Here is a 24,342-nt window from a genome sequence, read left to right on the forward strand (position 1 = left end):
CTGGAGGAGGCCATCCCGCTGCTCGCACCGGGTCCCTACACGCTCCGCGAGCTCACCCCCATTATCCTCCACTACCTCCGTGTGTGTGTGTGCGTCACTTACCCCATCTTCATCGTGTAGTCTTCCCTCTATTTTTTCTGTCCCCCGTGTCTCTGCCAACTCTTCACCCTTTACCTCCCTTGTCTCAACTATTATTTCCGTTGTCGTCACCTCGTGTCTCGTCTCACACGTTTTGGTCTCCCCATTTAATTTTTCCCTTTCGGTCATCGTCACGACCCTCGCCCAACACGTTCCACGAATTATTTTTTCACCCGCCTCCACCGCGGGCCTGTCAGCCGTTGCACCCCCACCCAGCTCGTTTGCTCCCACACGTGGAGTCGCCATTTTTATCTCCCCGGTCACGGCCTTCATGCCCGCCTGCAGGCTTCGGCCCATGTTCTGCGTCTCACCCCGTAGCTCTTTCATTTCCTCCTTCATGTTTGTTTCCATTCCGTTCATTTTTGTATCCATCTTTTTGTTTATTTGTTGTGTATTCGCATCCATCGTCGTTTTCACTTCATTTGTATTTGTATCCATCTTTTCGTTCATTTGTTCGTTCATGCCTTTCATTTCGTTTTTCATATTCGCATCCATCTTCGTTTTTACTTCGTCCATTTGCTTGTTCATGTTCGCAATCATCTTCGCTGTCGTTTCCGCATACATTTTTGCCAGCATGGTGTATAGCTGGGTCATGTCGGGTGCGCTTGGGTGAGCCGTTTCGGCAGGGGTCGGGGAAGGGTTTTGGTGGAGAGGGGGGGGGGAGGTGTCATACACCGCGGCCGCTGCCGCACCCACCTCAGGTTCTGGGTTCAGTTGGGCGAGTCCGTGTTCCTGCACAATCAACATTTCCTGCTCGGGGATTCCATCCTGGACCATGGATTCTACACATTCTACATCCATTTCTAATACCCCCGGCTCCCGCTCGCCTTGAGACGCCATCTTGCTTCTCGTGAAGGGTTAATTTGCTCGCTCGTAATTTGGAGGGAATCGGGGGTCGCTTCTCTCACCCCTGGACCGATTCCCGTGAATTTCGCTGGAGACAGGAGAGCCTGTTGTCCCGCTCTCCAATACCAGTGCCGCGAGGAGGGCGATGAGTTTATATCCCACTCCTGACACCAGTGTTGCGGTTTTCGCGCCCGCCGGCGTGCGACGGCCACGTAACTCGAATCGCGGCACGTCGCCCACCGGACGGACAATCCAGTCGTGACCCTCTCGGACTAACGCCGGGAACCAGTCACGGGTGGACCTTTCGGTCTCACCGCGATCGAGCCAATCAGCCCCCGCGTGGGATAGGGTTGCTCGCCAAATTCGAACTACCTAAGTACCCACGCGGAGGGTAGACCGGGCGATCGCACCTTGCCGCAGGTCGACTTCGGACACGGGCCACTTAAGCGACCCGTTCCGTACTATCAGAATAACCGAGCGGTGTTATCGTCGACCTCGACGGTTCGATTAATTATCGGGCGTATTCAGCCCACTACCAACCCTTTACGTGAAGCAAGATGGGGATTCAATGGAGGAAAAGACGAAGCGAAGCGGGAGAACAGTTCAACAATAAAGCACATTTATTCGCGGCACACGGGAAGCACACAAATACAATTCCACCAAATGCACACAAAAAAAAGAAAACACAATTCCATTTACACAAAAAGCAAATATAAAAGCGAAAACAATGCAGAGCTAATACCGACTACCGAGCACACGGCAACACTTATACAATTCTACTTCACAGACGGCGCCGACAACACATACCCAAAACCAAGGAAAAGAAATACCCTCAAGAATGAGGCGGGCCTGAGGCCGAGACCGGGTCGCGCCTACCCGTCTGGTGATGAGACGCGGAGCGGCGATGGCCCCGCAACCCGCGGGCCTCGTGGACGGTGTCTCGTAGGGGGTGGGAACGGGGCCCCCTTGGTCGCACTATCTCAGCGCGGGGGGAAACAGGAGGGGGTTGCTGATGCTCGGGGTATAGAGGATCTTTATTATCCCTGGTGTGCGTCTCCACCTCGGCCAGGTCGCGCTGCCGGCCTCCCTCGGGCGTGCAGCTCCTGGCACCGACGCGAGCACCCCCTCGTCCGGCTCTCTTCAGCTTCTCCAGCCACTGCAGGCTTCGGGCTCCAGACTTCCACACTCGTCCCCTCCGTTCCGGCTCCTTCTCGTTCTCGTTCTCTTTTCGTTCTCGTTCTCCTTCGTTCCGACTCCTTCTCGTTCTCGTTCTCGTTCTCGTTTGCGACTCTCCGTTCTCGTTCTCCTTCTGACTGACGAACACCGTCCTTTTATCCCCCCGTAACTTCGCCTTTGACCCCCTCCCTTTGACCTTTCACCTCGCTCCCCATTGGCCCGAGAAAAAGTGGGCGTGAAGGCTTTTGATCCACAAATTTGCATATATCGATCGTTCTGGAGGCGGGGCCAAATCGCCCCTCGCTCACCGATTGGACGGCAAAAAGTGGGCGTGTGTCGTTTTTGATCCGTTTTTGAAGCACAAAATCCGTGATTTTGTACACGCTGTTCGACGCGCGTTCTGCATGAGTCCAACACCGGTACCCACAGCGGGGCAAGAACGGTGGCGATGCTACGGTTGCGAGGTGTGACGGGAAGGTCGTGGCGGTTGTGGTGAAGCGGCGTTGTGGTTGGTGGTTGATGTTGTGGTTGTGATCATGGCGGTTGGTCCAAAATAAAGATAGTAAAAGAAAAACGGCTATCCTGAAGAGTCGCAGCTCGCATAAATGACATGTATTCCCACTAGACAACGGGTTTGGGCCTAACTACACATATACTTGCCGAGATACCTCACCTAAGGGACCTGAATGGTGGTTTGCGAATTTGGTAACCACAACAATATTAATCCCCTGTTATGTGGTGAATCGTAAAATCGTTGTGCTTTGCCCCATTTTGCATTCGCTTATCCTTTGCCCAAGCCTGCTTTTCTGCTCTTCCATGAGTCTCACTCATGCAGCACATAAATCCCATGTACCAAATGTTTTTTGTATACAGAGTCAAGGCCCATGGAAGAGCTAGAACACAGAAAGGATCACGATGCAACAGAACGAAAGGAACAGCAGAAAGAGAGTGGGTAAACACCAATCACAGTGCCGAGAGACAAAATAGACAGAGACGGACAAACAAAGGATGTGAGTATGGATGAGGGGTGGGGAGAATGCATGGGGTGGTTAAGATGGGTACAGAAGCAAACTCTCGGGAAGGAAAATCAGGGAATTTGGGGGAGGAGTGGGGCTGGGAAGGAGGGGGAGGGGGGAGGAGGTGCTTCAATGGGTGCAGTAAAGATCATGGTATTGGATGGGGGGGGTGATCTGAGATGGTGGTAAATAACTGTCTTGAAGACCAGGATGGAAGAATGAGATTGAAGAGAATGGGGAAGTTGGTTCCACAGGTGGGAAAAAAGAGGAACAAATGAGTGGAGGTGAGCATGGATTCTAGATTTTGGGAGTTTCATGAGAAGGGAGTTGTTGGTGGACCATATGTGCCCTGCAGAAACCTGCAGGAACAAGGTACAAAGATGGCAGAAGGTGCAAGACCAGAAAGGAGGTGTAAGAAGAGAAAGAGACCACCGAACTGTCTGCGATGACAAAGTTATAGGCCCATAGACTTCAGCTTTGTCCCGGGAGACTCCAGTGATATTGAAGGCCTTGGTTTCCATGGTGTCCAGGTGAGCAAGATGTGAGGCAGAGGCACCAACCCAGAGGGAAGAGCAGTATTCCATGAAGCTTTGGATAAAGGCTTTGTAAGTGGATAAGAGTTCAGGTGTGCCAAGGAAGGACTTCGCACAACAGTGGGTGCCCAGTCAGCGATTGGCTTTGGAGGCCAACTTTGAAATGTGGCTTCCAAAGAAAGGTCATGGCTGAGAGTGAAACTCAACAGTTTGAGCAGCTGACCTTCAAGAGGATTGTTAAGAAAGTAGAAATGGGAGGGGGGGAGGGGGAATGGGTGTGTTGCCAGATGTTCCTTTTGGAGGGAGAAAGTGAGAGTGTGAGATTTGTCAGGAATAAAAGACACATTCCAAGTTTGACCAGTTTGTGATTTTTGTCAAGGTCTGAAGAGAGGGAAGACTGCTGCCTGTCCGTCTGAAGGATGAGGGATGTCACAGCAGAGGGTGGAGTCATCAGCAAAGAGATAAAGGGGATTTTCCAGAGAATAAGAGAGATCATTGATGAAGATTAGAAATAGGATGGTGTCGAGAACACTGCTTTGTATCAGTTTGTCCACTTTCTCCTAATATCCTGGGAAATTATCTCAAAGTATACTGATCTACTTAAAGTCCTTGAATTATTTGTATTTGTCGGCCTACAAGCTTAAGATTTCTGTCAAAAAGAAAACCAGACAACTGGAAGTTTTTACAACTTCCTTTATATACTGAAACGCAATAGAAACTTACCACTTGTTTGAAATGTAATAAAATTATAACAGTTCAAAATAAAACAAACCAACAATTGCTAATTGAAACATTAGCATTTTATTGATGACATGTCAAGTTTTTGACCAAGATACACCATCTCATAAGTTTGTTCTACAGTACAGAACAGCACAGGGTGCAATGTCAGTCCCCTTTCAATAGCGTGTGTGGCCACCATTGTTTTGGATACAGGCAATGCATCATCGGCGCATACTGCCTACCAGTCTTTGGATGGATTGCTGCTGGATTCTGTCCCACTCAGTCCTCAATGTCTGAAGCCATCTGACTTCGGACCATCTGCCTGTCCTGCCTTGCAGTGGTGACTCTTGGCCTCCCTAATCAAGGTCCGTCATCTGCAAAGTTATGGAGGTCTCTGTCCGCCAGGGCCGATATCGTGTGGTGTGAACAGCCAAGGCGACGTGCCACCTCACGGTAACTCAATCCGCCTTGCAGTATGCCCAAGGCACACTGCTGTTGATCCCTTGACAATCGTGGCATGTTGATTGAAATGCCCATTTTGCACTGGCTTTTTTAAAGCCAATATCAAGACATCACGTGTAGCTCATTAAAATCATCCCGTACCCCTTGGCTAATCACTGACAGTCAAAACGGCTGTTCAATAGCTGTGCTATGAAGTGACCATTAAAGGTTCAAGTGACCATCTGTGACCATTTTGTCTGACAGGGAGGACACTATTGTCCACAAATAAGTTCACACATTTACTACATGCAGTGTTATTGTTGATATTTGAAGGTTTAAAAGGTGGTAAGTTTCTTTTGCGTTTCAGTATATAAAACGTTGTGCAGCAAATCCAAACTGTCCCATAACGCCTGCACAGTGTACAATTCAAGTCAGACTCAATCACTGTGGTCTCATAAAATAACAAACACAAGTGCCCCCGCATCACTCGACAAACTTTCAACAATAGTGTTACCGAAAGCAAGCATACAAACCCTGATCAGTCAAAAACATACCTTAAACTCTCCACTATCAGGGTCGGTCATGTCCCACACAGAGAAATCCGTGTCTCTGTCGCCATTGCTGTCGATGGAAAATTCTCCAGCTACACCTGAAAAGCAAAGGTTAAGAAGACATCTCCAGTATTTATGAGGAACTCTGGGGCTGCTGGTATAGCATGTACGTTCATAACAACCAAACTTTAGTCTAAAATACATGAATTATTCTCACTATAAGTGAGAATAACATGACTTTTTTACAGTAATGTTTTGGACTGCTAAAATACAAAGCATGAGGGGTGTTGCAATTTGAACTCTTGTCTGGTGATTTTGTGACCTCAGGTTCAAACACAGCGAATATTATGTCGATTCGTCTCTTCTCTATTCTAATATCCTTGTCATCCATTTTTATCTGCAGCAGTTTTTGGTGATTTTGTTTGTCCTGTTAGGTAAAGTTTGTCTCATCTGCAAGTGCATGCTTGTGGATGTTAAAATGTCCCATTGTCGCTTTCAAAAATGATAGGTCATTGTGTGCCAGTACCCTGGCTATGTTCCAAATTCCTGCTCCCTAATTCTTAGACTTTCAGGATAATCCCAGTCATGGCAAAAGAGTATTTCTGGTGGTCGCTGGCAAGATAGCCTAGAGGTATGCGCATTCGCCTCTGAGGTGTCAAGCTAGGATTGAAGTCCGACCCTCACTATAAACTGTTATCCTGGTGTCTCATAGAAAGGGCAAGGCAGCAATGTGTGCATCGTCCCTCGGATGGTCATTAAAAGTGGCATCCTGTCTGCCAGCATTAGTTGATGTACATTAAAGATCCCACGATGTTCTTTGCGAAGAGTCGGCGAGCTATTTCCGGCAACATGGCCGAATTCCAAATTCCTCCCCGAACCAGCAAAGGGCACAGCCACACCCCTGTGAGAGTTCATGCTAACTCGCAGCCACTTGCTGCTCACGAATGACGATGATGACTTGTGTTGCTGGCAACTGCAGTCATTTTCATGCTGATGCTGTGTGTCCATTCCTGTGCGAGAGGTGCTTTAACTCGTATATTTTGGAGAGATATTAAAACAATAAATTGCAAGATAATGATTGCAATTAATAATAAATGAGGATGGTAAATATTGTAAAACGGTTGCCATGGGATTTTGATAGGATGATGGTCAATCTCAGTTGGATCGTATAATGAGTAATTGTGATAAAACAGAACGGAAAAAAGATTGTGACGCTGGTTTTAAAATGTTGAATGAAATAGGAAAGAAAAAACAACTGAAAAGACACCTCTTGAATACCAACTATCCCAAAAAACTAGCACGATGCTCATTGTGAGACCTTTGAACGTGCGATTCCATATTCGTTGAGTGATGTTGTAACCATCGTACAAATTTCCTCCGGCTTGTAGAGTCTCATGAAGTGCTTCGGTGTACACCATTACTGCATCATAAAATGAGGCTGCAATGAGGTTCATCTGAAGAAAAAATACACAACAAAGGCCGTAAGCACTTTAAACAATACTCTACTTTGAGCTGCCAATGATAATCGCACCAGAAAGACTTTTGTAACAGAATCCTGGCTAAATACAGTGTGCATCACGAACAGCAACACGATCTTGTACCAAATTATTATTATTATTATTATTATTATTATTATTATTATTATTATTACTGTCACATGGATGGCAGCTTCTGTGCTGAATGGTGTTTTGTCCCTCATCTATTGTGATGATTGAGAGAAAACAACTCCCAATGGCTGCTGCCTCACACTGGGGCCTACATCCCAAAGATGGCCAAACTAAAGCTGTTCCTCGCAGGTCTGTTTTGAGTGGTTGCCACAGGCCAGTGAACCAGCTGGCCAGTGAGTCAACTATCTAACAAAGTTAAAATAATTTAACTCTCCAGGGAGCCCAAATGAACCCAATTGTTAGTTAGATAAAATGGCAGAAAGCATGAGGCATGTCATTCCTTAAAAAGTAAATAATTCACTTACTACACAAGGCCACAATATGCAAAACAACAATTTATGGAATATAAAACCCATCTACCCCCTTGGCACCACACACACACACACACACACACACACACACACACACACACACACACACACACACACACACACACACACACACACACACACACACACACACACACACACACACACACACACACACACACACACACACACACACAGTCCCAAGACCTGGGCAGCATTGAAGAACATGCCAGCATCAGGTGGGTTTGTGAGCAAAGTAGGCTATGTGGTAAACGGGAGAAGATGGCCGCACTTGAATGTTGCTGATGGCAGAGGATTCAGCGAGCTGAGGCGATGGCAGCCCAAGAAGGATGCATGGTCAGCAGGATCGTACAGCAGATCAAAGAAATGCACGGCCAGAGCAAAACAGCCATCTCCAAACGCTTCTTCCTCCCTTCTCCCTGAACAGCCATGGAGTCGGGGCTTTTACCAATTTACACCAAGTGGCTTTCCATCAATCCCAACCAGAGGCATCCAATCAGTCTCCACCCAAGGTGTTTGACCAATCTCTGTTACCATTTTGACAGACAGCTGCTGGAAGGAGTTAATTATCTCTCTCCAAATGGCTCTGGTTGGAACCCCACCTCTGCCTGGGAGTTGCCAAAGTTTATAGAGGAGAACACGAGACGATGCATATGAACCAAGATACCTCAAGCACAACCTTCCCTCTCCTTCGCAGGCAACATATTAGATTGAATCCTCACCTTAAACACAATTAATATAGGATAAGATAAGAAGGTCTACAACTAAAGGCGAATATACACGTTGTCTTTGGCCTTTATCCAACGATTGCCCCCTCCCTTAAAACGTAATATTCCTTTGCCCAAACATGCTTACTCTCAGGTGTTATCACCTTCAAACTGTCATGCAGTTAGACGTAATCACAAATGGTAAGTATGATGTATGCTTGCTTGGTGGCACTTAGTGCATGAAATCCTTTGGAAGCGACACTCAGTTATTAAAAATCTCTTTGTATGCTTTCGGTAGAAGAGGCCATGTATGTTTGTATTTATCTGATGTATGTGCTCATATGTGTTCACATACACAATGTACTACAAATTGAGTACAAAAATAGACTGTCTAGTTTCACAAGAGCCTTCTGGGTTCCTCTTTATGGCCAAAAATCTCCAAACATCTCAATCATATACAAATCATGTTTGTGCTTATCCAACAGCATCTCCATTTACTCTTGTCTCTACAAACCCGTTCCAGATTTGAAAATCCGAAATGGAAAGTCTCTTGGGCTGAGTGTCACAGTTCGTGCACTGCTTGATGGCAGTTGACTTGTGGTTGACCACCTTTAAGCACGTGCTGACGCCAGGGATATAATGGCATGCGGTTAAAGAACCATTGCCATCACAGTATGCTCAGTTGTCATTGTGTGTGTGTTTTCATCTATCTTGTGGTGAGCTACTTAATCGACAATATTTATAACAGCAAGACATCCATGTTATCTGCCATTATGGCACCCAAAGTCTGGGAAGGCTTCATGATGTTTCAGATGTACACCTACACGAAAGTAGTGCGATGATGTTGCATTGGGTGCTGGCAAGTGATGATGGAGACAGAACAATTGGGGTAATCTTAAACACCTAAACAGGCATGAACCACATCAACCTGCTCATATAGGTTGCTGATAGATAAGGTATGATAAGCAATGGCATAACATCAACCGCCTTCTGTCAATGTCTCATACACACTCGAGAGGGTAGTTCGCATTGGATATGGAATGTTGTTTTCTCCTAGCTTGTATAGAACTTTGACAAGAAAACATGGCCATGCTGTGCAACCAATTGTCTGTAAATTTCAACAGCCATGAGGTTTCTGTAGACCAGAAATGTCATAAATTATTTTCCGTTTCACCCTCTTTGTCATCTCGCTTTCTGCAATCTTCATTATCGGCACATGTATTTCAGCAGGAAATGTGATTATGGATATTGGTAACCAATACTATGATATCGATGGATTTCCAAAAGGATTAATTGACACACATTACTCAGCATTTTATAAACATACCAATACAAGTCAAATTTCAATGACCTTCAAAATAATAATAATAATAATAATAATGGTGCACTATTGTTGTAATTATAATTTGTGGGATAGACAAGATGTTGGCACATCATTTTCAGGAGGAAGGGAGGTGTGTTTGAACAGAGAAGGGGCTGATGTAAGTGGGAATAACTAAAGATCACAATGGTTGAGATTCCTTTCTTATTAGAGAAATTCTGTAGTGGGTAGCACGAGAAAAAGGTTCGGGTTAATAGTCGAGAAAACACTCGAGCAGTTCGTGCAATATCAGACAGCAGTAAAAAAGACAAATCGAATCAATGCAGCAGGACGGGATATTGAGTTTCAAAATGTTGAAATGCGTTTTGATGGTCTGGACAAATCTATATAATAGTGTTAAGTTTTAGGCACTTCAAATAGAAGATTGGTACAGGTGGTTAAATCAATAGACAGTTATGAATGTGATTGAGTCCTGCATGAATAAACCTTGCAAAGGTGAACTTGTGTTGATTCAATCAATTTCCTCCCTCCACCACATCCTTGCTTCTTTCCTTTTCATTAAAAAAGACAATACAAATAATTGTCAGGCAGCCAAAGATGGTTCCTTGGCTGTCTCCCAAGTTATTCAATGACGACATTTGATGATGTGTCATCAACGTTTGGTGTGATCATAGGTTAGCATATAGATGGAGCAGCAGGTTAGGTGAAGTTTCCTTTTCTATTGATTTTCTTGTATTATAAGTATAATTTAATCTCAAGTCAGACATTATACAGATTCCTTTTCATATATATATATATATATATATATATATATATATATATATATATATATATATATATATATATATATATATATATATATATATATATATATATATATATATATATATATATATATATATATATATATATATATTACAACAACATGAGTTCCCTTACAAGGAACTTGATGCAGGAAGAGGCCACGAGGCCCATCAAAGCAGGCCCGTCGCTGGGGGGGGGGGGGCATTTGGATGCAATGCCACCCCATGGCGCATCTGGTGCCCCCCCACTTGTACGCCACCCATTTATGCCCTGTTGCACCCTGTGAACAACTTAGTGTTTGAGGATGAGCACCCACTGTGAACTTGCTGTTTAAGAGTTCACCTGTGTGACCTAAAACCCTTATTCCAGATGTTCAACATGGTGAATAATCAGGCCTTCTTGGATAGACTGTTCTTTAATAATATCCTTCTTTGAATAACAGTCAAGAGATAAGTGTGCGCTTCCCAGCGCATCTCCAAAAGCAATTGGCAAGACAATACAGACCAAGACCACAAGATAAAAGATAATAACGCAAGCACCAACGCCAGCAGCCAAGACCTCGTGTCGAATGTCGATGTTGTGGGTGGTTATATATATCGTGGATCAATTAGTTTTAAGGAATAGCCAATCAGCGTATTCGATATGGAGACCCAATTGAGCAGGTTACCTGATTGGTTGTAAGTTAGGTATAAATGTAATATAGTCATAATATGATAATATGATTAAGGAAAAGACATAAATTTACATTATTAAACATGAAGTGCACGTGCACCACGTGACCTTCACAACCCGTCAACCCTCCATCTTACAAAAGTAATTTTATAATAAAAATTAAAAATATGTGTGTTTGCAATCGTGTTTACATTTGAAGTTATGCAGATAAAACCTGTTTTTGATGCATGGATCATTTAATAAATAAAATCGTCAACTGTCAAATCTCGCGAGTCGCGAGATTAGTGACGCGAGTCACGAGGGACGAATCACAGAGCACGAGCTCGCAGCAGGAGAAAAAGACGTGGATGATGGATATACGAAAATGGCTCAGAAAAGGAAAAAATGCAAGCGATGAAAATGAAGAAGATGATTAAAGACATGCTGTGGGAGGAGTTGGAGGAGGAGGAGGAAAAGACAATCATGTCGATGAAATACCGACAGAAGCTGGCCAACCTGGCCAAGCCAGCAATGTCAGCCCTGCGGCTGTAGCCCCAGCGCAGGCAACCGAGTTTCCACGCTCGGCGGCGGCCTCGGGATCGGATGTGACTGTCAAGCCACTTCCCGATGATCTTGGAAGTGATAGACCAAATCAAGTGGTTCTACAGTGGTACCCTGGCCATCTGTTGCAGAACAAGAGTCGCTCGTTTGTGTCCTCGTGGTACCAGACTAATGAATGGCTGGAATACAGTGTGCAGACAAATGCAGCATTCTGCTATCCATGTAGGAAGTTTAACACTGCACGTGGCCCAGTGGACTCCACTTTCACAGTGCGAGGCTACCGGAATTAGAAACATGCTGTTGAGAAAGGCAGGGGGTTTCACAAACACGCAACTTCAAAGGAACATTTAACTTGTGTTTTGAGGTGGAAGGAGAATGAGAGGCGCATCGATTGTGGTAAGGAGATTTCCACACTCCTCAATGCTGACCAGCTAAATAGAAACCGGTACTATGTGTCTGCTCTTATAGATGTGGGATTTCTCGCCAAAAATCAGACACCTTTTAGAGGGAGCCTTGATAATTTTGAAGATATGTCAGACGGGCACAGTGGGCTCTTTCTCTCGCTTTTAAACTACCCACTCAAAAAAGAAACCGAGCTAGCCGAAATAATAAAGCATATCCCACGAAGCGCAAGCTATACTAGTCCGGAAATGCAGAATGAACTGATCTGCACATTGAGTAATGTTGTGACGGATGCCATCGTGGAAGAAGTAGGCACATCGTGGTTTACCATCAAGGTGGATGGGATGAGGGACCCCACTGAATGTGAGAACATATCAATCATCATTCGCTTTGTATCGGCATCAAATGAAGCAACAGTGTCTACTCACAATAGCTACAGCCGACGCTGGAGATGCAAAAACATTGACAGACCTAATAATTGCAGAGCTGACAAAAACAGGACTTGAAACGTTAAAAATATTAAGTCAGGTGTACGACGGGGCTTCGGTAATGGCTGGGAAGTACGGTGGGGTGCAAAAGTTGTTGCAAGAGATATTGGAAAGAGAAATCCCCCATGTGCACTGCTTAAATCACCAACTCCATCTGGTAGTTATCCACGCACTGGCAGCAGAGAAAGCTGTCACTGATTTCCTCGAGGTTTGTTGTTGCCTGTACAAATTCTTCAGAAAGCCCACTGTTGCTGCGCAGTATAAAAGTGAGCGGTTAAAACGACTTCTTGATCAAAGGTGGACGGGACATTTAGCCACCGTGTCTGTGATCATAGGATCTTTTAAGGATATCACATCCTTACTGTCGGAGATTGATGCAGAGCGCGCCTACGGTGCAGAGATGAGGATGGAGGCTATTGGGCTTTTGCGGGAAGTCTCTGGACCTGCCTTCATGTTCATTGCTATCTTTGTACAAAAACTGCTGATGTTGTTAGATGGCCCTAACAGACTCTTGCAGGCAGAGGACATGGACTTGCTAACGGGGTTGGAACTGGTGGCGAGTGCTACAGAGTGCGTGAAGAAACTCCGCTCTGAGGATGAGTTCACTGATCTGTGGAACAAGGCCAACGATGCTCGCACTTCTACACCTGCACCACCAAAACGGAGACGCACAATGCATAAGAACTTGGAACAGTTTGTAGTTTTGGAGAATACAGGACAAAATGACAATGACAAGACGGAACTGCAGAGGGTTTTTTACAGCGCAATTGACACTGTGCTTGGCGAGATCGCTCAGCGCTTCAGTGAGCGCAACACACAACTCGCCCGTTCACTCGCTGCCTTGAATCCTGAAAATGGCACGTTTTTGGATCCTCACTTGCTCCAGCACATCATGGCATTAACAAAGTCAACCATCAGTGAAACAGAGTGTGTGGTTGCAAAGCAGTTTATTCGCTCACAGACAGAAAAGCAGCCAAACGAGAGATGGACAACACAAAAACTCCTCTCAACATACCACAAAACGCTGGAAGCCATGCCAAGTGTAGTGACTGCTATGAGACTTGGACTAACATCTGGTGCGTCCACTGCCATGTGTGAAAACTCATTCTCAACATTGAGGAATGTCTTCACTGACCACCGACGGTCCATGCGCCATGCACGTAAGGCACAACTGGTACAGCTGGCCTTCGAGAGAGACCTCACACGTAAATGCCTGAATGAATGGAAGGAGAAGGTCCTCAGAAGATTCCACACCGAGACACGTCGCCTGCAGCTCTTCTGACAGCGAGTACAGCGGTATAAAAACTATACGAGGAGTTCAGATTGTGTGTGTGACTGCTGGTGATGCGTGTGTGGTTGTGGTTGCAGTGTGGTTGTGGTCAGCACCCGCCATGGTCGGCTGCTTTGTACTCTGTGTAATTGCCTGCTTTAAATGCGGACATTGTGGTATCTTCAGGCTGGTCGTATTTGCTGTTGATAGTTTAACGTGATGATCGCAGGTCATAGCCTACTGTATCTTATTTCAAAGTGCACTGATTCTGGTGCCAACCTCCCCCGTTTAGTCATTGTTAGTATATTAATTTTCTAATGCCAATTCTTCACAACACCTTGTATAAGTGCACCTGAATTGGTGTCAATTGTCTAATCATTGAATATCTGCATTGTGAATGTGCCAGTTTGTTGCGGCTCTCCTGCATTCGAATAATTTTAGGCCAAAAACATCGGAACATATTAAATCTAGCTGAGATCAATTTGGTTAGTATGCGACGGCAACCTCAGTATAGATGTGTCAATGCTGCATGAATACATTAGTATACCATGTTATCAAAAATATTAAATATAATAAAATGTGCCCCCCCCATCCAGTTCATATGCCCCCCTTAATACTGAGCCTGGCTACGGGCCTGCATCAAAGCCTGCACTCGTATTACCAACTTGGTTTTTTTTCCTCCACACTCGATCCTTTCAAATGCTGAGAATCAAGCAAGGAAGCAGCACGCACCATTTTTAAAGTCTTCGGTATGATCTGGCGAGGGGTCGAAGCGCTGACCTCCCAGAGTCAAAGTGGATGATCTAACCATTGCACTGCCGAGTCTGATATCTCTACCAAAACGTGTGTGTGTGTGTGTGTGTGTGTGTGTGTGTGTGTGTGTGTGTGTGTGTGTGTGTGTGTGTGTGTGTGTGTGTGTGTGTGTGTGTGTGTGTGTGTGTGTCAGTGTGTCAGTGTGTCAGTGTGTCAGTGTGTCAGTGTGTCAGTGTGTCTCCTCCATAACCCCAAGGAAGTGCAGGAGTGAAAATTGGGTGTTTGGGTTAATTAAAACACCCCTTTTGAAGATAATTAATTGCCTTATTTAATTATATCCTTTATCCAGGTGTTATCCTTGGTCACCTCACTCTCCCTCACTGGGGTCTTAATGCACCATTTTTTGGTCTACTCAACAATGCTCTCAGCCTTGGAACAGGCTACAACGGTTTCTTAATGATAAAGCGCTAAAAATGTTTTTTTTTCACTTTCCTTACTCTATTATCATCAAATGCTTGATCTTCATAACTACAAATTGCTGAAAAGATCGCTTTTGTAAGTGCTATAATTTTCAAATGAGGAGCTTGGAGCGATTTCAAGCATGATGAGATGATTTCGCATGATTGACTCTCACGGACTAATTAAAGTATATCATCGAAATATAATTGCTGTTTTGAGGATCGGATCGTGTGGACTAAATAACTTTAAATCTGGAATGAAATCTGAAAATGTTAAGAAATCGGCGATGTTTATTTGGTTTTTGCAGGTATGTCCCATTACCATCTTGCTTGCTATCGCTTGCCAAACCATCTGTTCCTTAACCATTTCGTTGGCGTGCTTGCTTGAGAGCTTAAGCCACTTGGTGAACGCCCTACAGTAGATAGCAGTATTACACACATAGTTTGTGTCCTGATCCAGAGGTCAGTTTGCTCTAAGCACGAAGAGGTATGTACACAGCACTCTTCACAAGTGTGTGGGTGCATGCCTGCATGGTTGGTTATGTGTGTGTGGTGCGCAGAATTTGTGGGTGTGAGGACAAAACTTGCACCCAGGCCCATGGTGCGTAGCCCCATGGTGGAGGTTTCAACTTTTAACCTCAGCAGCGCCCTCCCTTTGTCCTTTGTCCTCACGGATGTTTCCAAAGCAATTGTTTATTTTATATGAATCGGGCATGCTTTAGAAAGGTTATATGCTCTCTCTTTGTGGGTTTCAAAGCAAAAAAAAAATTGATGACACTTGATTTCTGAGACATTTGCCATATTAACATATTTTCTAAATTAAATGGACACTAAATTACAGAGCCAAATTTTTTCCACCCATCACATGATGTTTGGCAGCTATTTTTCTTTGCCACATGGCTTCAGAATCTCCGGAGTGCTTTTTTGGTGGGCTTTTTTGAGTAATGGCTTCCTTTTTACCACCCTACTATACAAGCCAGACTTGTGGAGTGCTTGGGATATTGCTGTCACATGCACACAGTGACCAGTCTTTGTCATGATGATATCTATGTCATCTATATTTAATTTGTTAATTTAAATTCCCCCAAAACAAGGGTGAAAGCTCCTTAAGGTTTTTGGGTTGCATAAAGTACGTACTGTAGTCGCTTATCTGATCTAACTCCAATCTGCTGATTAGCAAAAAAGTTGCTAATATCGGCCAAATGTGTGCGTGTGTTTCATAAAGCATAACATATTCTCTCTGCTGACGCTGTCTGTCTGTCTGTCTGTCTGTCTGTCTGTCTGTCTGTCTGTCTGTCTGTCTGTCTGTCTGTCTGTCTGTCTGTCTGTCTGTCTGTCTGTCTGTCTGTCTCTCTCTCTCTCTCTCTCTCTCTCTCTCTCTCTCTCTCTCTCTCTCTCTCTCTCTCTCTGTCTGTCTGTCTGTCTGTCTCTCTCTCTCTCTCTCTCCACACCCCCCTCTTAATACAGTGCAGCAACTTCCTCCCACACCCCTCTCTCTTTCTCCCTGGATGGTGGTTATGTCTGGACGGATACTCCCCTCCTGCTGCCTTCCCTTCCCCCAACCATCCTCGCTCCACCATCCTTCCTCTCTCCCCCTCCTCTCCCCCCACCACCACACACACTTGGTATTCCCTTCAGCAAAGCGATGAATGGTGTTTGCTAGTATTATAATATTACAAGCAAAAGAACCCTTCCCAAGTGATAGGCAATACAAGCAAGAGTATCTGTCCCCAGTGATGAGAAAGATTTAAGTTAATCTGTCAATTATAATTATTTCATGGACTTCAAAAAGGTCAATTGTGTTGAACTCTTGGTTTAACTCAAAGCCGAAGCTCTGAACTACTTAAACCGCCCATAGGGAAATGGTGGTGTGACATCAGGCGGAGGAGGTTGGATTTGTCTCAAAGAAGGGAAAGTCTACAGTGCCTATAGAAAGTCTACACCCCCTTTTAAAATTTTCACCTTTTGTTGCTTTATCGCCTGGAATTAAATTGCATTAAATCAGACTTTTTCCTCTTTTATTTACACATCGTAACCCACAACTTCCAAGTGAAAAACAAATTCTACAAATATCAGATAAAAATACAAAAATAGAATATCTTGGTTGGATAAGTGTCCACCCCCCCCCCCCCCCACCCCTGGAGTTAACATTTGGTGGAAGCACCTTTGACAGCAAATTACAGCAGCAAGTCTGTTGGGATCATTCTCCACCAACTTTGCACACCTTGATTGGGCAATTTTTGCCCATTATTCTGGAAAAAAAACTGTTCAAGCTGAGTCAAGTTGCATGGGGAGTGTTGATGGACTGCAATTTTCAAGTCATTCAACTAATTTCTAATTGGATTTAGGTCGGGCCTCTGACTGGGCCACTCAAGGACATTTCTTTACCCTTAAATTCCTTAGCCACTCCGGTGTAGCTTTGGCTGTGTGCTTCGGGTCGTTGTCATCCTGAAAGCTGAACTTCCATTCCAATTTGAGCTTTCTTGTAGAAGACAGCAGGTTTCCCTCCAGGAGTTTTCTGTATTTTGCTCCATCCATTTTCCCTTCTTTCCTGATAAGTGTCCCAGGCCCTGCTGATGAGAAACATCTCCATAACACGATGCTGCCACCACCATGCCTCACAGTAGGGATGGTGTTTTTTGGTGATCTAATGTGTTGGGTTTGCACCAAATGTAACATTTTGCATTTAGGCCAAAAAGTTCCATCTTGGTTTCATCAGATGACAAAACTTTTTGCCACATGGCTTCAGAATCTCTGGAGTCTGGAACAAAAGCATCATCCCAACTGAATGGAAGAGGGGCCTTACTGTCCCTCTCTGGAAAGGGAGGAGTGATTGCCAGGACTGCAACAACTACTGAGGGGTGATGCTGCTCTCAGTGCTGGGCAAGGTCTTTGCTCAGATAATTCTTGATCTGGTTCACCACCATCTACTTGAGCATCAGTGCCCAGAGCAGTCAGGCTTTCCATCAAAGAAGTCAACGATTAACCGTATCCTTGCCATTCAAGTCCTCACTGAACGCAGATGAGAGTTACGGCAGGGGCTGCTTGCAGCCTATGTTGATCTCTGCAAAATGATCAATTCAATGAATTGGGATGCCCTCTGGAAGATTCTTGGTCTTAGTGGAGTGCCACCAAAACTGATCAATCTGATGTCTGAACTATACTGTGGTACTGAGAGTGCTATGAAATCTGGTGATGCCATCTCCGACTTATTTCCAGTTGTTACTGGAGTTTGTCACGGGGTGAGCAATGGCCCCCACACTTTTCAGCGCTTGTATGGACTGGATTCTGGGGAGGATGTTGGATAGATCAAGCTGCGGTGCATCGTTTGGGAATGTCAAGATCTCTGACCTTGATTTTGCAGATGATGCAGTCATTTTTGCAGAGACACTGTATATCCTTTTGGGGGCCTTCAAAGTGATGAATGGGGTGTCAGAGCCTCTGGGATTACAGGTTTCCTGGGTCACAACTGAGATCCAGGCATTCATTGACATCTTGGATGCTGCTGTCTTGTGTGTACCTGTTTGTGGTGAGGATGTTGAGGTCACGGAAAGATTCACTTACCTTGGCAGTGATATTCATGTCTCTGCTGGCTGTGGGCCACAGGTCAATAGATGTCTGCATCAGGCCTGGGGAGTCATGGATTCATTGGATCATGGGGTGTGGCACTGTCGACACCTATGCAGGAGGATGAAAGTCCAAGCCTTCAGGTCCTTGGTGCTTCCAGTCTTGCTCTACGAAGGTGAGACTTGGACTCTGACCAGGGACCTGAGATGGAGACTGAAGTCCTTTGGTACCAAGTCTCTTTGGAGAATCCTTGGCAATCGCTGGTCAGACTTTGTGTCCAACGAGCAGTTGCTCAGAGAGACTCAAATGAGATGTCTTACCTGCATAGGAACAGAGCAAGGGACCCTCATGACTGGAGGAAGCCAATGGGCCGACCACATGCCTCATGGTTGCAGCAGGTTGATCGGCATTTCAAGGATATGGGGATGGGGTAGGCATCTGCCTGGGGGATGATCAGACGGAGGGCTCTGGAGTACCGCTAGAAACTGGACGCAGCAATGCGCTGCTCCGTCGCCTGCTCCCATACCTGACCAGACCTGATATACCTATTTACTCTAAGCAAGCAAGGCTATGTTCCCTCCTCCATATATACACAAGAAAAGGTGAAATTTCCAAAGCATTAAACTTATCTTTTGCTACTGTTTGGTAAATTATATTGAGTGAACAAAAGACTTAGAAATGTGTCAACTTTGACCCGCTTCATTGAGCTATATGATTTAATGCATTCACTGCTTGACCTCCTGCCCTGCCCCCCAGAGGAATTGCTTATCCAGAGCATCTGACAGATCTGTGTCTATATTTTTAAAGGTTTTGTGAGGTGCTCTACAGGGAGTTGAAACAAATCTGGTACAAATCTCTTTTTAAAATAAAACTAACGTTTGCGTGGACTGCAAACCAATGTATGATGTGACACATGCACAGATGAGCAGGCAACGTAGCGGAATATCTGCAATGTTTATTTAACGGGTGATTAAACTTTTCGATGTCTCCAGGGTGGTTCCATGTTAAATAGCAACTCCTTTGTGGATAAAGGCATTATTTGAACAAATTAATTTAATTTATTGAATGACTGCGTGCGCGGTGAAGAGTGGCTTTCAAGTTAGAGATCCTAGATGGTATGCAGTAATAGCCTAGCCAGCCGTTTCTTATTAAGCATTTAATTGGAGTGCTTTCTCGAGTGCTTACGCCACTTGCCAAGCGCCCTTCAATCGATCGCGGTACAGTTCGTGTCCCAATCGAGATGTACATTCAGCAGTTGCTACAGAGTAGAGATACATGATTTGCAAAGGTTATATGGTTTCTCTTTGTGAGTTTCAAAGCAAAGTATACTGAAACGCAAAAGAAACTTACGACCTTTTAAACCTTCAAATATCAACAATAACACTGTATGTAGTAAATGTGTGAACTTATTTGTGGACAATAGTGTCCTCACTGTCAGACAAAACCATCACGGATGGTCACTTGAACCTTCAATGGTCACTTCATAGCACAGCTGTTGAACAGCCGTTTTGACTGTCAGTGATTAGCCAAGGGGTACGGGATGATTTTATTGAGCTACACGTGATGTCTTGATATTGGCTTTAAAAAGGCCAGTGCAAAATGGGCATTTCAATCAACATGCCACGATTGTCAAGGGATCAACGGCAGTGTACCTTGGGCATACTGCAAGGCGGATTGAGCTACCGTGAGGTGGCACGTCGCCTTGGCTGTTCACACCAGACGATATCAGCCCTGGTGGACAGAGACGCCCTCCACAACTCTGCAGATGACAGACCTCGATCAGGGAGGCCAAGAGTCACCGCTGCAAGGCAGGACAGGCAGATGGTCCGAAGTCAGATGGCTTCAGACATTGAGGACTGAGTGGGACAGAATCCAGCAGCAATCCATCCAAAGACTGGTAGGCAGTATGCGCCGACGACGCACTGCCTGTATCCAAAACAATGGTGGCCACACACGCTATTGAAAGGGGACTGACATTGCACCCTGTGCTGTTCTGTACTGTAGAACAAACTTATGAGATGGTGTATCTTGGTCAAAAACTTGACATGTCATCAATAAAATGCCAATGTTTCAATTAGCAATTGTTGGTTTGTTTTATTTTGAACTGTTACAATTTTATTGCATTTCAAACAAGTGGGAAGTTTCTTTTGCGTTTCAGAATATTGTTACGGCTGTGGAAATTCGCATTACACCATAAAGGGTCCTCAGGTAAGATATATCGGTAAGTTCATGTGTAGTTAGCCCAAACCCGTTGTTTAGAGGGAATATATGTAATCCATTCGGGCTGCGATTCTTCAGTTATCCGTTTTTCTTTTGCTCTCGTTATTTTGGTGCAAGACAACAACGAACATCGCCACAACCAACATCTCAACGATCACGCCATTCACTACAGGACGCCAACAATCACGCCATTCACACCACGACGCCACCTTCCACAACTACGCTACCACCATCTTCGCCACTCGCCATTCAACGAGCACCGTGCGGTCCCGATCTCCGCGGGACGGATGAAAGGAGTGGAGTGGCAGCGACAAGGGTGCGAAGGGGCATCTCCCGCCCAAAACTCCCGCTTGAATATTTCCCTTCTGCTTTTCCCGCGCTTTGGCATGGGGGAGGTGCGATTTGAGCCAGATGTCAAAGGTGAAAAAGGTGGGGGCCTGATTTTGGGGGAATAATTCCCTGGCCCGAGCCAAAACTGACTTTCCTCGTCCCCCACACGGCGCGGGGAGGGGGGAACGAGAGGGCACGCCCCTTTTTGGGAAGCTTCCAGAAGGGAGGTGGAGCCAGAAATGGGGCAGAGCGAAGGGCGGAGCCCCACCCTACAAAAGGAGTGAGTTGTTGGAGAGTCCTGCTCTTGGGTGGTTCGGTCGGTTGTCGAGTGTTGGAGAGTCCTTGCTCTTGGTTCGTTTGGTTGTCGAGGGGTGGAGAGTCCTTGCTCATGGTTCGGTCAATTGTCGAGAGTTGTTGGAGAGTCCTTGCTCTTGGTTCGTTCGGTCGATTGTCAAGAGTTGTGGGCGTGAAGGTCGACGAGAACGCCGTTCCCTTGTCCCTGTTCCCTTGTCCCTAAAGGGGAATTGTGGAGATTGTTCCTGGTTGGAGGTTCTGTTCATTCATCCCTGTCGGGTGGACGACACGTGCAGGCGCGAGGCACGAGCACAGTGGACCACGCCGGAGGGACTCGGAGTTATGGTCACCAAGGACTCGACGCGCTAAGGGAAGTCACGACTTCCTTTTCTTTTGGGGTTTTGTGTAAATGTCTGTGGGTGGCGCCAGTCTTGAAAAGTAGAACTGTTATAAGTGTTGCCGTGTAAATCATATTCGGTTGTAGATCTGCTTGCTTTTATTGTGTTTTCTTGCTTGACTGTAATATACGTGCCTTCCGTGCTTCCGTCATAAATGTGCTGGTCCAATTGTTCCCAGTTCTGCTGCGTCCTTTCCTTTTATTTGAATCTCCATCTTGCATCACGTAAGGGATTGGTAGTGGGTTTAAAACGCCCGGTAAATAATCTGAACCGTCAAGGTCGACGATAACTCCGCTCGGTTATCCCTGTAGCACGGAACGAGCCGCTTAAGCGGTTCGTGTCCAGAGTCGACCTGTGGCGTGGTACAACTCCTCAGTACGCTATCCGCGCGGGTACTTAGGTAAATCGACCATTCGGCGATCGGACCCTATTTTGCGTGGGTAGAATGTGGACTGAGTTGTGGTGAGGTTAAACCCCCACCCGTGACTAGCTCCCGGCGTTGTTCCAAGAGGGTCACGACTGAATTGTCTGTTTCAGTGGGCGAAGTGGTCGCCATTCGAGTCAAGCGGCCGAGCACACGCTGGACGGGCCAGAATTCACAACAATATATTTGGGAACACCCAATTTCCAGGCCGTTTGCTGTCTCAACATGTTTTCAAAATTACAGAGCCAAATTTTTTTTTCCACCTGTCACATGAGGATTGGAAGTTGTTAATAAAGATTCATATTTATGCACATGTCCAAGAAACGTAGATAATACAACATTGTTTTTTAATTCGTTGAATGGAATTCCCCCAAAACAAGGGTGAAACTACTCAAGGTTTAGGGTATGTACTGTAGTCGGTAATTACACTGACTCCAATCTGACGATTCCTGAATAATTGCCAATACCTGCCAAGCACCAATACTGTGTGTGTGTGTGTGTGTGTGTGTGTGTGTGTGTGTGTGTGTGTGTGTGTGTGTGTGTGTGTGTGTGTGTGTGTGTGTGTGTGTGTGTGTGTGTGTGTGTTCCATAAAGCACCTCTCTCTCTCTCTCTCTCTCTCTCTCTCTCTCTCTCTCTCTCTCTCTCTCTCTCTCTCTCTCTCTCTCTCTCTCTCTCTCTCTCTCTCTCTCTCTCTCTCTCTCTCTCTCTCTCACCCTTCCCTCCCGCAGCATATCCAGGGTAGAGTTTTAAAATTGGTAATCTAATTGTACATCTTGCTGTGCAGTACTGTACTTGAGAAGTGCAATATTTTGCATTACTTGTCATAATTGATTCGATGAAGTGCAAAGCTTTGTCTACAGTAAACTTTCATGCAACTACAAAGAGAAACTGATATAACTTGTTAATACGAGGGTTGAACAGCAAGTGTGGTTTGTGATGGAAAATTAATGACCAAAAATTCCGAAAACTTATTTTCTACATTGTCTGTCATTGTCCTCAGCTCGGCGGCCCACGTCCTCAGCTCGGCGGCCCACGTCCTCAGCTCGGCGGCCCACGTCCTCAGCTCGGCGGCCCACGTCCTCAGCTCGGCGGCCCGCATTCTCAGCTCTGCTGCCCTCGTCCTCAGCTCGGCGGACGCGTCAGCTCGGCGGCCCACGTCCTCAGCTCGGCGGCCCGCGTTCTCAGCTCGGCTGCCCTCGTCCTCAGCTCGGCGGCCCGCGTCCTCAGCTCGGCGGCCCACGTCCTCAGCTCGGCGGCCTGCGTCCTCAGCTCGGCGGCCCACATTCTCAGCTCGGCTACCCTCGTCCTCAGCTCGGCGGCCCGCATCATATCTCACTTCTGCTTCAGGCTGTCCTGCTCATCCTCCACTCATTTTAACACTTTTGATCTTGACCATGTAAAAATTATTGTCTCCTTGGTCAGAGAGCCACCAGCGTGCCAACATGCATGGAAGTACAGCAAGGAATATTTCTCTGATTTGTTCAAAAACATCAACAGTTCCTGGAATTCCTTCCTCAACATCCTCAACTCGGCGGTCCTGGTCATCAGCTTGCCAGCCCTTGTCCTTAACTCGCCAGCACTTGTCCTCAGCTCAACAGCTTTCCTCTGTCCTCTCTTGTTTATTCCTATCATCCACCTATGCCCCCTGCTCCCCGCACCATCCATTTACCCCACTAATCCTCCCCTTTCCCAAAGGCGATGTTCCCACAAGTCCCTGCTTTTCGTCCCTCCCTCAGTCTTCCTTCCCATGTGAGCCTATAATGTTACCTATATCTCTCTGTCCAGATTGTCTCTGTTGATGAATTCTGTCTGACAGAAACCATGTTCACACAGGATACTCCCAACTCATCTGTCTCATTCCTTGGCGAGTCTCATGTTGTGACAGATCCAACTCACCTGATGGTGGTGTTGCGGTAAAAGTTCCTAACTGCCTTCCCACAGCCTTTAGCAAGTGCTGATCCCTTGGAGTATTTCTGTTCTCTTGTCTTTCTCTGAAAGACATTTCTTTGTGTGAACCGCTTATTTTCTTTGTGTGAACAACCTACAATCCCCACAACCTATGACACTCCTTGTTGAGAAATGGATTCTCGACTGACCTCTCATCTCAATTTACTCTTTTCTTATCTGTCGAGACTTCAGTTTCCACCATGCCATTTGGCTGAGAATCAGTGTTCAAATTGGAGTCCACAATACTGCAGCAAAGACTTTTTGCAACACAGCTCTCCGAACTCAGTTGGTCTCTTTCCCAACTCACATCTCTTGAAATGGCAATGTCT

General features: G+C 45.7%; 1 protein-coding gene across 3 annotated transcripts in view; it reads right to left on the reverse strand.

Moving 5' to 3' along the window:
- The window catches only part of LOC147015980 (atrial natriuretic peptide receptor 1-like), a 206,338-nt gene that overhangs the window by 109,716 nt on the left and 72,280 nt on the right, over positions 1-24,342 (reverse strand). For all 3 annotated transcript variants that reach the window (XM_085848663.1, XM_085848662.1, XM_085848661.1), the window contains 2 exons: positions 6,740-6,875; positions 5,425-5,519 (listed from right to left, as the gene is read on the reverse strand). In XM_085848663.1, coding sequence (XP_085704789.1) covers positions 5,425-5,519; positions 6,740-6,875 — 231 coding nt within the window. The remainder of the gene's footprint in view (positions 1-5,424; positions 5,520-6,739; positions 6,876-24,342) is intronic.

The sequence above is a fragment of the Eptatretus burgeri genome, chromosome 12 (assembly GCF_056783735.1).
Source record: "Eptatretus burgeri isolate ZD-2024b chromosome 12, Ebu_testis_v1, whole genome shotgun sequence".
In the NCBI taxonomy this organism is placed as follows: Eukaryota; Metazoa; Chordata; class Myxini; order Myxiniformes; family Myxinidae; genus Eptatretus; species Eptatretus burgeri.